Source organism: Cervus canadensis, chromosome 31 (genome assembly GCF_019320065.1).
Source record: "Cervus canadensis isolate Bull #8, Minnesota chromosome 31, ASM1932006v1, whole genome shotgun sequence".
Taxonomy (NCBI): domain Eukaryota; kingdom Metazoa; phylum Chordata; class Mammalia; order Artiodactyla; family Cervidae; genus Cervus; species Cervus canadensis.
This window is the reverse complement of record NC_057416.1, coordinates 31,952,632-31,969,850: the sequence shown is the minus strand read 5'-3', so window position 1 is coordinate 31,969,850 and position 17,219 is coordinate 31,952,632. Positions and strand designations below refer to the sequence as shown.

General features: G+C 37.0%; 1 protein-coding gene across 1 annotated transcript in view; it reads right to left on the bottom strand.

Moving 5' to 3' along the window:
- ADAM32 (ADAM metallopeptidase domain 32) overlaps positions 1–16,292 on the bottom strand; it is a 160,507-nt gene extending 144,215 nt beyond the window's left edge. Inside the window, exons 1-4 of the mRNA XM_043454325.1 lie at positions 16,099–16,292; positions 9,294–9,352; positions 7,456–7,535; positions 303–364 (exon numbers count right to left, since the gene is read on the bottom strand). Coding sequence (XP_043310260.1) covers positions 303–364; positions 7,456–7,535; positions 9,294–9,352; positions 16,099–16,292 — 395 coding nt within the window. The remainder of the gene's footprint in view (positions 1–302; positions 365–7,455; positions 7,536–9,293; positions 9,353–16,098) is intronic.
- Between the last annotated feature and the right edge of the window lie 927 nt (positions 16,293–17,219).

Sequence of the window (17,219 nt, the reverse complement as noted above, 5' to 3'; positions counted from 1 at the left end):
ACAGACTTACTTCTTTCTTATTACATCCTGCCCTGATCATATAGATCCTGCTTGCTCTCCTAACTTAAGATCATACAGATTAATCTTCAGATGAATTCTTACTCTTCCTGTTCCTAGCCTCCCTATTCACTAAAGACTACTTGAGGCTTTAGGACCAAAAAATTAATTCACAGGAAGCATTTGTTCATCTGAGACAACTAAACATTTTAATAACTACATTACTTTTAATATTCTATTTTTATCATAAGCAAATGAATTCATATAAGTTAAATTAAGTCTAAAAATAAAAAATAAAAAGTTACCTTTGCTTAAGGTGCACAGTATACGGTTTCTCATCTATTGAAATACTATAGGATACCTGTTCCTAGAGAATCCAGAACAACTGAGAGTAAAGACAAATGTAACAGAAGAGGTAAAACAACAATTTTATATTGACTAATCCTTCCAAATAATGCTTTAAAAGTCTGACTATGTGTGATTTAAAATTTGCAATAATATATCAAAATTTTTAACATTTATTACATAATCTATTCTTACTATTTCCACAAAATTAGTCCACTATAAGGAGTCATAAAGCACTAGAAACCTATATGTAACTGAATTTTAAACTCTTTTAAAAGAAGAGACTATGTGCCATGTCATAACATCTATTCAATTGCATCACTGGGATATTAAGGTACTTTACTTCAGTGAAGCTTAAAATTAACTTACTCCACTAAGCACAAATGTCATTTATTTTAACCATTTTCCTGAAATGTATGCCCTATTTCCTATATTTTTAAGCAGATTTTTAAACAACATTTGGCATAGATTTTTTTACTCCAACTCTACTAGTCTCAAGTTAAAACATGGCAGTGAGTTGCAATATCAGTTTGTCAGTGAATCTAAGAGATGAGACTCTTTCAAAAAGAGAACACGTGAAAAGCAAGAGTTAGAATATCATTAAAAAGAAAACTCAGTAAAAACTAAAAAGACATAAATACCAAAACATAAGATCAGTGAAAATAATAAACAACCAGAAGACAATACAAATTTTTAAAAAATAATAATAATAAGGCAAGCTGTTAAAAGGTCTAGTAAATGGTTGAAAATCATTATATAAGATATTAATTTTAGGGGAAACTGAATGAACTTATATGGGAATTCAAGGTAGTATCTTTGCAATTTTTGAAACTCTAAAATCATGCCAAAATTTTTAAAGTTTTTTTTTTAAGTAAGACCAGAAAGAAGCAAAACAAGTATATGTCAGATAAAAGGCAGAAATACCAAACATAAGATCCTGACACTGAAGCAGCAGCATGTCCTAGCTTTAAAATCTTGGACCTGGAGGAATCAACCTGCCTGACTTCAGGCTCTACTACAAAGCCACAGTCATCAAGACAGTATGGTACTGGCACAAAGACAGAAATATAGATCAATGGAACAAAATAGAAAGCCCAGAGATAAATTCACACACCTATGGACACCTTATCTTTGACAAAGGAGGCAAGAATATACAATGGAAAAGAGACAATCTCTTTAACAAGTGGTGCTGGGAAAACTGGCCAACCACTTGTAAAAGGATGAAACTAGAACACTTTCTAACACCATACATAAAAATAAACTCAAAATGGATTACAGGTCTAAAAATAAGACCAGAAACTATAAAACTCCTAGAGGAAAACATAGGCAAAACACTTCTGACATAAATCACAGCAGGATCCTCTATGACCCACCTCCCAGAGTAATGGAAATAAAAACAAAAATAAACAAATGGGACCTAACTAAACTTAAAAGCTTTTGCACAACAAAGGAAACTATAAGCAAGGTGAAAAGACAGCCTTCAGAATAGGAGAAAATAATAGCAAATGAAGCAACTGACAAAGAATTAATCTCAAAAATATACAAGCAAATCCTGCAGCTCAATTCCAGAAAAATAAATGACCCAATCAAAAAATGGGTCAAAGAACTAAACAGACATTTCTCCAAAGAAGACATAGAAATGGCTAACAAACACATCAAAAGATGCCCAACATCGCTCATTATCAAAGAAATGCAAATCAAAACCACAATGAGGTACCATCTCACGCCAGTCAGAATGGCTGCTATCCAAAAGTCTACAAGCAATAAATGCTGGAGAGGGTGTGGAGAAAAGGGAACCCTCTTACACTGTTGGTGGGAATGCAAACTAGTACAGCCACTATGGAGAACAGTGTGGAGATTCCTTAAAAAACTGGAAATAGAAGTGCCATATGACCCAGCAATCCCACTTCTGGGCATATACACTGAGGAAACGAGAATTGAAAGAGACACGTGTACCCCAATGTTCATCACAGCACTGTTTACAATAGCCAGGACATGGAAGCAACCTAGAAGCCCATCAGCAGACGAATGGATAAGAAAGCTGTGGTACATATATACAATGGAATATTACTCAGTCATTAAAAAGAATGCATTTGAACCAGTTCTAATGAGGTAGATGAAACTGGAGCCTATTATACAGAGGGAAGTAAGTCAGAACAAAAAACACCAATACAGTATACTAACGCATATATATGGAATTTAGAAAGATGATAATGATAACCTGATACAAGACAGCAAAAGAGACACAGATGCATACAGCAGTGTTTTGGACTCTGGGAGAAGGTGATGGTGGGATGATTTGAGAGAATAGCATTGAAACATGTATATTATCATATGTGAAACAGATCACCAGTTCAGGTTCGATGCATGAGACAAGGTGCTAACGGCTGGTGCACTGGGATGACCCTGAGGGATGCGATGGGGAGGGAGGTGGGAGGGGGGATTCAGAATGGAGAATACATGTACACCCATGGCTGACTCATGTCAATGTGTGGCAAAACCCACTACAATATTTTAAAGTAATTCAGTTCAGTTCAGTCGCTCAGTCGTGTCCGACTCTTTGCGACCCCATGGATCACAGCACGCCACGCCTCCCTGCCCATCACCAACTCCCGGAGTTTACTCAAACTCGTGTCCATCAAGTTGGTGATGCCATGCAGCCATCTCATCCTGTCATCCCCTTCTCCTCCTGCCCCCAATCCCTCCCAGCATCAGGGTTTTTTCCAATGAGTCAACTTTTCGCATGAGGTGGCCAAAGTATTGGAGTTTCAGCTTCAACATCAGTCCTTCCAATGAACACCCAGGACTGATCTCCTTTAGGATAGACTGGTTGGATCTCCTTGCAGTCCAAGGGACTCTCAAGAGTCTTCAGCAGCACAGTTCAAAAGCATCAATGCTTCTGTGCTCACCTTTCTTTATAGTCCAACTCTCACATCCATACATGACCACTGGAAAAACCATAGCCTTGACTAGACGGACCTTTGTTGACAAAGTAATGTCTCTGCTTTTTAATATGCTGTCTAGGTTGGTCATAACTTTTCTCCCAAGGAGTAGGCATCTTGTAATTTCAGGGCTGCAATCACCATCTGCAGTGATTCTGGAGCCAAGAAAAATATAGTCAGCCATTGTTTCCACTGTTTCCCCATCTATTTGCCATGAAGTGATGGGACCAGATGCCATGATCTTAGTTTTCTGAATGTTGAGCTTTAAACCAACTTTTTCAGTCTCCTCTTTCACTTTCATCAAGAGGCTCTTTAGTTCTTCTTCACTTTCTGCCATAAGGGTGGTATCATCTGCATATCTGAGGTTATTGATACTTCTCCCAGCAATCTTAATTCCAGCTTGTGCTTCCTCCAGCCCAGCGTTTCTCATGATGTACTCTGCATATAAGTTAAATAAGCAGGGTGACAACATACAGCCTTGACGTACTCCTTTTCCTATTTGGAACCAATCTGTTCTTCCATGTCCAGTTCTAACTTTTGCTTCCTGACCTGCACACAGGTTTCTCAAAAGGCAGGTCAGGTGGTCTGGTATTCCCATCTCCTTCAGAATTTTCCACAGTTTATTGTGATCCACACAGTCAAAGGATTTGGAATAGTCAATAAAGCAGAAATAGATGTTTTTCTGGAACTCTCTTGCTTTTTCGATGATCCAACAGATGTTGGCAATTTGATCTCTGGTTCCTTTGCCTTTTCTAAAACCAGCTTGCACATCTGGAAGTTCATAGTTCACGTACTGCCGAAGCCTGGCTTGGAGAATTTTAAGCGTTACTTTATTAGCGTGTGAGAGTGCAATTGTGCGGTAGTTTGAGCATTCTTTGGGATTGCCTTTCTTTGGGATTGGAATGAAAACTGACCTTTTCCAGTCCTGTGGCCACTGCTGAATTTCCCAAATTTGCTGGCATATTGAGTGCAGCACTTTCACAGCATCATCTTTCAGGATTTGAAATAACTTAACTGGAATTCCATCACCTCTACTAGCTTTGTTTGTAGTGATGCTTCCTAAGGCCCACTTGACTTCACATTCCAGGATGTCTCACTCTAGGTGAGTGTGAGTGATCACACCATCGTGATTATCTGGGTTGTAAAGATCTTTTTTGTACAGTTCTTCTGTGTATTCTTTCTACCTCTTAGTATCTTCTGCTTCTGTTAGGTTTCTACAGTTTGTGTCCTTTATTGAGCCCATCTTTGCATGAAATGTTCTCTTGGTATCTCTAATTATCTTGAAGAGATCTCTAGTCTTTCCAATTCTATTGTTTTCCTCTATTTCTTTCTTATCTCTCCTTGGTATTCTTTGGAACTCTGCATTCAAATGGGTATATCTTTCCTTTTCTCCTTTGCTTAACAAAAATAAGCTATCATTTCACTCTTGGCTATCATCAAAAAATCTACAAATAACAAACATTGGCAAGGATGTGGAGGAAAGGCAATCCTTGTTACTGTTGATGGGAAAGTAAACTGGTGCACATACTATGGAACACAATTGGAGGTCCCTCAAAAAACTAAAAATAGAACTACCATATGATCCATTCCATTCCATATGAGCAATTCCATTCCAAGGTATATACCGGGGAAACAAAAAAAAATTAATTTGAAAGAATACACACACCCCAGTGTTCACAGCAGCAGAATTTACAATAGCCAAGGCACGGAAACAATACAAATGCCCATCAAAAGATAACTGGGTTGAGAAGATGTGGTATATCAATACAATGAGATATAACCCATCCATAAAAAAGAAATGAATTTCTGCTATTTGCAGCCATAAGGATGAACCTAGAGAATATTATGCTTATGAGATGTCTGAAAAAGACAAATACTTATGATATCACTTATATGTGAAATCTTAAAAAATACAAATGAATGCATATGCAAAACAGAAGCAGACTCACAAACAGAATCACAGGCTTATAGTCCCCAAAGGTCAAGGGAAACAGGGAGGGGCAAATCAGGGATATGGGATTAATAGATAAGATAGATAACAACAGAATAAGCATAGTAAGCATAATAACATAATAATAATTATATTAATTATTAATAAATAAAAATAAGCATAATAAGCATAACAACAGTATAGCATAGGAAATCACAGCCATCATCTTGTAATAACCTTATAATGGAAGATAAGCTGTGAAAATACTGAATATCTATGCAGTACACTTGAAACTATACAATACTGTGAAACAACTATACTTGAATAAAGAAAATACAACTGAAACTAATACAACATTGTAAAACAACAATACTTCATTAAATATATATCAGAATGAATAAAATTTTAAAAATAATAATAATTGTATACCTACTTTGTATGGTGACAGATGGTAACCAGACTTACTGTGGTAATCATTTCATAATGTATAAAAATACTGAATCCCTATAGAGTAGAGTACACCTAAAACTAATAGACTGTTATATATTAATTATAACCCAATAAACATGCTAAAAATAATAGGTTAAAAATTTTAATAGGCAAATAATTTAAAAGACATTTTGCCAAAAATTATTTAGATGGCTAGTAGCTTATGAAACATCATTTTTCATTAGAACAATGCACATATAAGCTACAATGAGATACCACTACACATCCAATAGAATAACTTTAATCAAAACAGACATCAGGTGTTAACAAGCATGTGGGAAAACTGAAATCCTCATATATTGCTGATGAGAAATGTAACCTAGTAAGTCACTATGGAAAATAGTTTGTCAATTTCTTAAAATGATAAGCATAAACTTACCATATGACACAGCAAAGTCACTTTTAAAAATCTATTCTAGAGAAAGAAAACTATATGTCCATACATAAATATTCATAGCAGAATGATTCAAAATAGTCAATTTCTGAAAACAATCTTGAATTAAACCAGTAAATGGATAAACAAATGTATTATAAACATTTATTAATGAGCAAAAATTAAGGAAATATTGATAAATGTTGCAAAATGGATTAGCTTAGGTGAAAGAAGCCCAATAGAAAGTCCTATAGTATCATGTTTCATTTTTATGAAATGTTTAGAAAATGCGTTAACTACAGAAACAGATCAGCAGTTGCCAAGGGCTGGGGATGAAAGCAGAGAGCTACACACAGGCAGGAAGGAACTTAAGGCAACAGACATGTTCTAAAACTGGATTATGGTAATGTTTACATAATTCATGTACTAATAATCATTGAGTTATACACTTACAATGGGTGAATTCTGTGGTGTCTAAATTATACCTCATTAAAACTGTGAAAAATAAAGTGTTATCAACAGATTGGCCACTGGACTTCTCTGGGGGTCCAATGGTTAGGAATCTGCCTGCCAATGCAGGGGACTCGAGTTCGACCCCTAGTCGAGAGGATCCTACATGCCACAGAATAGCATGTTCCACAACTACTGAGCCTGAGTGCTGCAACTACTGAAGCCTCTAGAGCCTGGGCTCCAAAACAAGAAAAGCCGCTGCAATGAGAAGCCCATGTATCACAACAGAGTAGCCCTTGCTTGTCGCAACTGGTCCACGCACAGCAACAAAGACCCAGCACACTCAAAAATAGCTAACGGATTAAATTTTTTTAAAAAAAGATCAATCACTTGTAAGCAAGGCATGCTGTCTTGTATTTCTTTTATTTTTAATCTCCTAAGGCTCTTAGCATATAGCTATGCACACAAGTCCAGAGAAATATCTGTTAAATAAATCAATAACTAAGATAAACTATCATCTTTCCAATAAAAATAACAGAATAATTGGTTTATACTCTCTGAAAACTGGTAAATGCAAGGGTAGAGATTAAGAAAGAAGATTATACTTAAGACAGATTCTCCTTAGCAATTTTGGAGAAAATTATTCTCTTCATCTGAATCATCTAGATACCACTCAGATAAGACTCTAATTCTTTTACATTATATTCTCTCTTTGAACTTTTAAAAATTATTTTACCATGAGGAAATGACAAATGTTAGAAAAATTAGAACATTTTGATTTATATATTTGCTTTTACCATCAAAACTTTAAATTACTTATCAGTAGTGATATTGGCTATTTATACTATAATGGAATTTATGTATTTCACTGCTATGTAATAAAAATAAGAAATTTCATATAACAGCATTAACTATGGGAAATCTCTTACATTTTCTACTTCTGAATTATCACTTGTATTTGCTTGGATTTTCTCTGGAAGTATGATTTGTAGAAATGAATTTTGAAAATCTGAAGAAAGAAAAAAACAGTTAATAACTGTGTCCTAAACTTGACTAAATATTTGTGCATGTTCTTTTATAAGACTTGCTTCTGCAAATATGAGTTATCACCCGTGTACTCCTATAAAAATATTGAAAACAATTTAAAAACAGGTAAGAGGAACTTTCCTGGTAGTCCAGTGGCTAAGACTCCATGCTCCCAATACAGCAGGCCCAAGTCTGATCCCTAGTCAGGGAACTAGATCCCACATGCCTCAACTAAAGACCCTGCATGCCACAACAAAATCGAAGATCTCATGTGCTGCAACTAAGACTCAGTGCAGACAAATAAATAAATACTACAAACAGATAATATTACTACCTAAATAAAATTAAATCTATTATATAAAACAGATTATAAATATTCTAAATTAAGAGGAAAAAGAACATACAAATACAAGGCATCCAGAAAATAAGTGAAAAAGTCACAGATTTTTATGGTGAAAAACATTTACCAAAAAAAGGTGGGAAATTGGTAAAGTGTTATCACCAGCTAAGAGGTCTCAACAATTTTCTAGATAAGCTAAAGATGAAAGAGTGATAGTTGTTGAGAAATTCTAAAAAAATGCTAAAAAATTTCAGAAATCAGATGTGATAGATCCAACAGAAAGTATTCTCTCCCATGGATATACTTAGGAACTAACTCTAGACTTAGCCAAGTAACTTACTTTGGCCAATTAGACAATAAGAAACGTAAAACAAGCAAACCTGAAAAGAGATTATGCACTGTGGCTTGCCCTCTTACTGTCTTCGAATCTGAAACTGCATGTAAACAAGCCTGAGCAAGCCTACAGGAGGGTGCGGGACTATGTGAAAGGGGGCCAAGGCACCCTAGCTGAACACATTCCAACAGAGACCAGTGTGTGAGACCATCCTACACCATTCAGCTGCCAACCAACTCAGGAGCTGACAACAGCTGCAGGAAAAGAGTACAAATGAGCTGCAGATTAGCTAACTTGGTCCAAACCAGAACAACAGTCCCACTAAACCATAAAATAATGGGTTATGACAGAATATGTCATAGGTTCATGACAGAATAGCGACTGCTGAAGGTGAGGTTCAGTTTTAAATAGGGCTCACTGAGAAGATAGCATTTGGACAAAGACCTGAAGAAGGTGAGGAGGGGAACAAATGAATATCTTGGCAGAACACTCCAGGAAGAAAAAATATCAAGTATTTAAGACTCTTGGAAGGAAATGCTTGGTGTGTTTGAAATGCTATAAGGAAGCAACGGTGGTTAGAGTAGCATGAGCAATGAGGAAAAGATTAAGAGATGAGGTCAGAGAGGAGGGAGATAAGCTGTTGAGATCCTACAGGACAAAACAGGTCAGAGGTAGGGCTTTAATTTTTATTCTTGGAGACATAAGAAACCACTGGAAGATTTTGAGCAGAGAGACATGATTATTATTAATTATTATTAATTATCTATTCCTGCCTAACAAATTATCCCCAAATTTAGCAGCTTAAAACAATAAACACTTATTAATCCCTATGGTGCTTGGGTCAGGCATCTGGGCAGAGCTTAACTGAATGCCTCTGGCTCAGTGTCTCTAGCAAAACTGCAATCAAAGTGTCAGCCAGCGCTGCAACCATTTCAAGGCTTGACTAGCACAGGATCCACTTCAAAGTTCATGCACTTAACTGATGGCAGGCCTTGGGTCTTTCCAGGCTGTTAATGAGAAATCTCAAAAGACCTCTCCATAAGGATACTCACAATAACACAACTTACTTCCCCCAGAATAAGGGATCAGAAAAAGAGATTGCGTGCTCGCTTCGGCGGCACATATACTAAAATTGGAACAGAAAAAGAGATTGAAAGTGAGCACCCAGGAAAAAGACACGGTCTTCCTGTATTCTAATCTCAGAAAAGATATATCCATTGACCACATTTTATTCACTAGAAACAAATCATAAAACATAGCTTACATTTAAGAGGAGGGGATTACACAAAGGCATGAGTCCCAGGATGTGAGAAACATTGGTAATCATCTCATAGGCTGCCTAAGGAGTGCAAGAGAAGAAATATAAATTCGGAATTATCAGTTATCAACATGGTACTAAAAGCCAGACACTAAATAAAATGGAGTAGGGAGGAGCCAATTCAGTGAGTGTGTATTTTGGATGCTGATTCAAGCAATGTGTGGGCATTATTTCTTGGTGATTACAAACTGTAGGGAAAATTATTACACTCATGAAACAATTGAAAATTTGGACACAGACTGAACATTGGATGATATAAGAAACTGTCATTAATTTCTAAGCCATGATCATGATACTGTGTTTATATTTCAAACTTATATTTTTGTCATTTAGAAAAAAATACTTAAAATATTTAGATATAAAATTACATAATATCTATAATTTGCTTAATAGAGGAAGTGGTAGGGAACGTAAAACTGAAGCAGAATTAGCCAAAAGTTAATAATTGTTGAGCCTGTTCTTAGATATGACACTAAAATCATAAGCAACAAAAGAAAAAAATATATATATACACATATATTAGATCCTATCATCATAACTTAAAACTTTTGTGAGTCATGGAATACTCGCAAGACAGTGAAGACAACCTACAGCATGAGAAAAAAATATCTGCAAATCACTTGACTGAAGGTCTAGTATCCAGAATATAAGAGGAACTCTTGTAACTCAACAACAAAACAACCTAATTTTTAAAATGGGCAAAGAACTTGTGAATACTCAATTCTCCAAAAAAGATATACAAATGCCCAATACATATTAAAAGATGTTCAACGTCACTAATCATCAGGGGAATACAAATCAAAGCTACGAAGAGATACCATGTAATAACCATTCAGTTCAGTTCAGGTCAGTCACTCAGTTGTGTCCAACTCTTTGCGACCCCATGAATCGCAGCACACCAGGCCTCCCTGTCCATCACCGAGTCGGTGATGCCATCTAGCCATCTCATCCTCTGTCGTCCCCTTCTCCTCCTGCCCCCAAACCCTCCCAGCATCAGGGTCTTTTCCAATGAGTCAACTCTTCGCATGAGGTGGCCAAAGTATTGGAGTTTCAGCTTCAGCATCAGTCCTTCATAACCATTAGGAAGACTATAATCATTACAAATAAAATAACATGTATTAGGAAGAATGTGGAGAAACTGGAACCCTTGTTCACTACTGGCAGAAATGCAAAATTGTGCAGTCAGTAAAGAAAACAATATAAATTTCAAGTTAAACATAGGGCTTCCCTGGTGGTCCAGTGGTTAAGAATGCACATAGCAATGCAGGGGACACTGGTTTGATCCCTGGTCCAGGAAGATCCCACACGCCAAGGGGCAACCAAGCCCCTGCTCTACAATTATTGAGCCAGTCCTCTAGAGCCCAGGAGCCACGACTAATGAAGCCCACTTGCCCTAGTGCCCATGTTCTGCAACAAGAGAAGCCACTGCAAAGAAAAGCCCATGCACCACAACAAAGAGTAGCCCCCACTCTCTGAAACTAGAAAAAAAATCCGCATGCAGCAATGAAGACACGGTGCAGCCAAAAATAAATAAATAAATAATTTTTTTTAAGCTAAATATAGAATCACTGCATGATCCAGCAACTCTACTTTTGGATATATAAATCTATATAAAGAATTAAAAGCAGGGACTCAAATAAGTATATGGCATACATGTTCATAATAGCTATATGTATAATATCCAAAAGGTAGAAGCAACTTAAGTATTCATCAACAGATGAATGGATAAATAAAATGAAATATGTATTTTCCATATGTATTTCACACAATGGAATGTTACCCACACTTTCAAAATAGAAAATTCTGACACATGCAACAAGCTGGATAAACAGTGAGGACATTATACTAAGTGAAATAAGCGAGTCACAAAAAAGAAAAATACTGCATAACTGCACTTACATGAGGAAACCAGAGCAGGCAAATCCATAGAGACAGAAAGTAAAATTGTGGTTGCCAAGAGCCGAGGGAAGCAAAAATGAGGAATTAGTCTTAAATAGGTACTGAGTTGCAGCTTGGGAAGATTAAAAAAATGTTCTGGAAATGGATGACAGTGACGGCACAACAAAGTGAATGTACCTAATGCCACTGAACTGTACACTTAAAAATGGTTAGAATGAGTAAAAAATAGAAATCAGAGAGCTGAAGCATACAATAACAGAACTGAAATTTTCAATAGAGGGGTTCAACAGCAGACTAGATCAAGCGAAAGAAAGGATCAGAAAGCCTGTAGACAGATCAAGAGAATTCATCTAATCAGAGGAGCAAAATATTTTTTACAAATGAAAGAAAGAATGAAATGAATGAAAAAGAGTGAAGACAGATTCATGGATATATGGGACACAATCAAGCAGAGCAGTATACACATGATAGAAGTCATAGAAGGGAAAGAAGTCAGGGTGGAGGGCAGAACTTACTCAAAGAGGTAATGACTGAAAATTTCTCTTACCTGGGGTAAAAAAAATTAACATCCAAATCTAGAAAGCCAAAAGAAAGTCAAAAAAGGAATGCAAAGAGAAATTACACTGACATACATTGTAACTGCCCAAAAGTAGAGACAAAGAGAAACTCTCAAAAAGCAGCAAGAGAAACACAAAATGTTATGTACAAGCAGACTCCCATAAGACTATCAGTGGATTTTTCAGTGAAACCTTGCAGACCAGAATCGAGTGGGATAATACATTCAATATATAGTACTGAAGGAAAAAAATTCCACCTAAGAATACCATGCCCAGCAAAGCTGTCCTTCAGAACTGAAGGAAAGATAAACAATTTCTAAACAAAAGTTAAAGGAGAATGGCCTCACAAGAAATGTTACAGTTCTCTGTACTGAAACAAAAGCACATTAATTCATAACAGAAAAATATATAAAAGTATAAAACCTAAGGTAAAGCTGGGAAAAAAGAGAATCTATAAAAATAAAGGGAAAACTGAATACAGATGTTTTAATTAGCTTCTACTTAAAAAAGCAAATATGCAATATCAGTGAAAACCATTACTTGTTTAATGGGTATAGGGCTTCAGTTTTGCAAAATGAAAAGGTTCCCAGAGAGATGTTATAGAACAACGTGAATATACTCACCACTGCTGAACTATACACTTAAAAATTGTTAAGACAGCAAATTTGCAGCATAACAGGTTAATATACAAATGTCATTCACTTTCTATACACCAGAAATGAGCATTGGAATTTGAAATTAAAAACACAATGTCATGTACATTAGCATCCCCAAAAGTTAAATACTTAGCTATAAATCTAGTGAAATATGAGTAAGATCTCTATGAGGAAAACTACAGAACTTTGATGACAAATAGCAAACAAAAAGTTCAAAATGGATATTGTCAAAATGTCGATCCTTTCCCAACTTGTTCTATAGATTCAGTGCAATCCCAATCAAAATCCCACCATGGTATTTTGTGGTTATCAATAAACTGACTAAAATTTATGAGAGGCAAAAGATCCCAAATAACAAATTCAATACTGAAGAAGAAAATCAAACGACTGTCACTATGTGACTTAAAGACTTATAGTAAAGCTCCAGTAATCAAGATAGTGTAATTTTGGCAAGAGAACACACAAATAGGTCAATTAAACAGAACAGAGATCCCAGAAAAGTACCTATATAAATACAATCAATTGATCTCTGACATAGGAAAAGGCAACATAATGGAGCAAAGATAGTCTTTAAAAAATGATACTATAACAAATGGATTTCCAAATGCAAAACAAATAATCTAGACACAGGTTTTAACACTTCATAAAAATTAACCTAAAATGGATCATAGATCTAAATGTAAAATGCAAAATTATAAAACTCATAGAAGAGGGAAACTAGATGACCATTGGTAAGGCAATGACTTCTTAGATACAACACCAAAGACATGATGCATGAGAAAATAATTGATAAGCTGGACTTCATTAAAATTAAAAACTTTTGCTCTATCAAGAGAAAGACACTGTCAAGAGAATGAGAAGTTACAAACTAGGAGAAAAACATCTGCAAAAGTCACACCTGATAAAAAACTGTTATCTAAAATATACAAGGATCTCTTAAAGCTCAACAATAATAAAAAAAAAAAAAAAACAACTTTAAAATGGGCAAAATACCTGAAGAGACACCTCATCAAAGAAGATATATAGATGGCAAATAAGAAGAAGAGTAATGTTCTATATCATATGTCACTAGAGACTATGACATTATATAGTCATAGAGACTATGACCATTCTATACCTATTAGAATGGCCAAACTGAAGAACACTGACAATACAAAATGCTGGCAAACATGTGAAGTAACAGGAACTCTCATTCACTGCTGATGGGACTATAAAATGACACAGCCACTTTGGAGAATAGTTTACAAAACTAAATATATTCTTATTATATGATCCAGCAAAAACACTCCTTGGTATCTACCCAAAAGGAGTTGAAATCTTATGTCCAAACAAAAACTTGTACACAGATATTTACAGTAGCTTCATTCTTAACTACCAAAACTTGAAAGCAACCACGATGTCTTTTACTGGGTAAATGGATAAATACACTGGTATATACAGACAATGGACTATCACTCAGTGTTACAAAAAAATAAGCTATAGAGCCCTAGGAAGACATAAAAGAACAATAAATGCATATTACTAAATGAAAGAAGCCAATCTGAAAGGACAGCATACTGTAAGATTTCGACCATATGACATTCTGGAAAAGGTAAAACTGATGGAAACAGTAAAAAGATCAGTGGTTGTCAGGACTTAGGGGGAAGGGAGAGATGAATCAGTGAAACACAGGATTTTTAGGGCAGAGAAATTACTCTAGTGGATACATGTCATTATATATTTGTCAAAATCCATAGAATGTACATCAAAAGTGAACCCTAAGGTAAACTATAAATTTTGGGTGATAATGATGTGTCAGTGTGGGATCATAAATTATAACAAATATACCACTGCAGTTGCAGGATGTCTATAACAGAGACTGTACACATGTGGGGACAAGGGAGTATATGGGAAAATTCTGTACCTTTCAGTTTTGCTATGGACCTAAAACACTCTAAAAATAAAGATCATTCATTTTTTAAAATGGTTGAAGATGGCAAATTTTATGTTTTTTATATTTTATCATTATTTTTTATATTAATTTAAAATAATTTAAAAACAAAGATAAAAAAATAAATAAATAAAAAAAAATAAATAAAAACAAAGATAATACATTTTTTTAAATGGGTGAAATATTCAGTAAAGTTCAAAATAGACCAATGGATTTTAACATATTACAAAAAGTTCATTCCACATTGTAACTAACCTTTACCATTTATCAAGTGTGTATTTGGTGTAGCAGCCAAAGGGGAATACTGGTAACTATCTGAAAAGGCTCACAAAATACTTCTCCCTTTCCCAACCACATATATTTCAAATAAAACACTTAGCAACAGATCAAATGCAGAAGTAGATCTGAGAATCTAGCTGTCATCTATTAAGCCAAACCTTTTAAGTAGATTCACAACACCACTCTAAATTCTTTGTTTTGGAAAATAGAGTTTTCATTTTTAAATGTGTTACTTACATTAACATATAATAGGTCTATTACTGTAACTGACCAGGACCCTATGGGTCTGCCCAGGACAGACCTCCCCTCCATGTCTTCTGCCTACCTCTGTCTACAGAAAAACTGTAGCCAAAGAATAAATTTAATCAGAGAATGGGGGTGGGGGGTGGAAATACAAAAGCAAAGGAAAGTAGCCAAGCAAGAGAAAATAATAATAGTTCAGCCATTAAAAAAGGTCAAGGACCTTCAGTTCCTCTTCAAGAGCTAGAGATAATATTCTGAGCTGTAGATAATATCCTTTGAGTGGTTTTGTAGCGCCTGAAACTCCCACCAGGTGGCAGAAGTTAACGCGATGACCAGACCGTAGACATGACATAAGCGGCTCCATCTTGCACAATTCCAAGAACTGACATTTTTTGTATTGCAGGACAAACTATTATTGTACACAGGGCAAGTTATTTTACTGGAGCAGATTATATCTGAGGAAAGTCAGTTTTTTGGAGTCTGAGTTCATAAAGTTTTTGGAGTGCTTTTGAAAGCAAAAATTCTGAGGTACTGCATAACATAACTACAAAAAGGGGAGAGACACCCCCCCCCCCCCATTTCAGATTTAGAGTCAGGGCATCAGAGATTTGTCCTTGAGCTTATTAAAAATCACCTTCCTTCCTCAGGAGTCCCTTCCCTATGCCTACGCAGCACCTAAAAACGGCCCGGTTCCTTGGTGGGCAAAAGAAACCACCAAAACGAGGAAAGGGACTTGAGAGTCCAGTTGCCACGCAGTGTGACCCAAACAGGTTACGCGTGTAAAGAAGGAAAAGAAAAACCTTCTCATTCCCCACACCGGAGTCACAGGGCATCCATGGGCTTACCGGGTCTTGACGTTAGCAAGCCACGGAGACCCGCCAGCCACATCATTAAGCGGAACATAGCGTGACTTCTGGGCTTTTTTTGAGAGGACACTGAGCCCTGCGACCGTTGGCCTTCGGTGAGCCGCGTTCTCGCGAGGCTACCTACAGAGAGAGCCGGGTACTCAGCGCCCCGCCCACCAGTCGCCTGAGGGGCCGCGCCGGCTCTCCGCTCCTTGCGTTCTGGCCTCTGTCGCGCTCTTTTGCGGACAGCCCGCCATTCTCAACGGCCCAGTGCCCCCACTCCAACTCCCAGTTCATCTGAAGGTACCAGACCACCCCAGCCCTCTCCGCCGCGGTCATCGTCCTCCCACAAACCTTTTGCTTCTTGTCAGTCAGTTCAGTTCAGTCGCTCAGTCGTGTCCGACTCTTTGCGACCCCATGAGTCGCAGCACGCCAGGCCTCCCTGTCCATCACCAACTCCCGGAGTCCACCCAAACCCATCACCCATCGAGTCGGTGATGCCATCCAGCCATCTCATCCTGTCGTCCCCTTCTCCTCCTGCCCCCAATCCTTCCCAGCATTAGGGTCTTTTCCAATGAGTCAACTCTTCGCATGAGGTGGCCAAAGGATTGGAGTTTCAGCTTCAACATCAGCCCTTCCAATGGACACCCAGGACTAATGGACTGATTGGATCTCCTTGCAGTCCAAGGGACTCTCGAGTCTTCTCCAACACCACACTTCAAAAGGATCAATTCTTCGGGGCTCAGCTTTCTTCATAGTACAACTCTCACATCCATACATGACCACTGGAAAAACCACAGCCTTGACCAGACGGACCTTTGTTGGCAAAGTAATGTCTCTGCTTTTTAATATGCTATCTAGGTTGGTCATAACTTTCCTTCCAAGGAGTAAGCATCTTTTAATTTCATGGCTGTAATCACCATCTGCAGTGATTTTGGAGCCCAAAAAAATTTAATTCTTTTCAAATCCCAAAGAACAAGTTACCTCTCACATCGATTAACAGAATGGCAGGTACACAAACGAAAAGGTCCTGTGGGAACAGAAAATTCACTTGGAGGAACCCCACATCTAAACTCACAGTGGAGATGCGATTTTACGGACACAAAGGCTTTCAACAGGGTTATTTCAGCCTGAAAAAGAACGGAATGAGCAGAAACATGGCAATGAAAACAGTTGGCCTCTCCGTATGCACAGGGAGATTGGTTCCAGCAGCCCCCGTGGATACCAAAGTGCCCAGATGCTCAAGTCCCAAAATTGGCCCTCTGG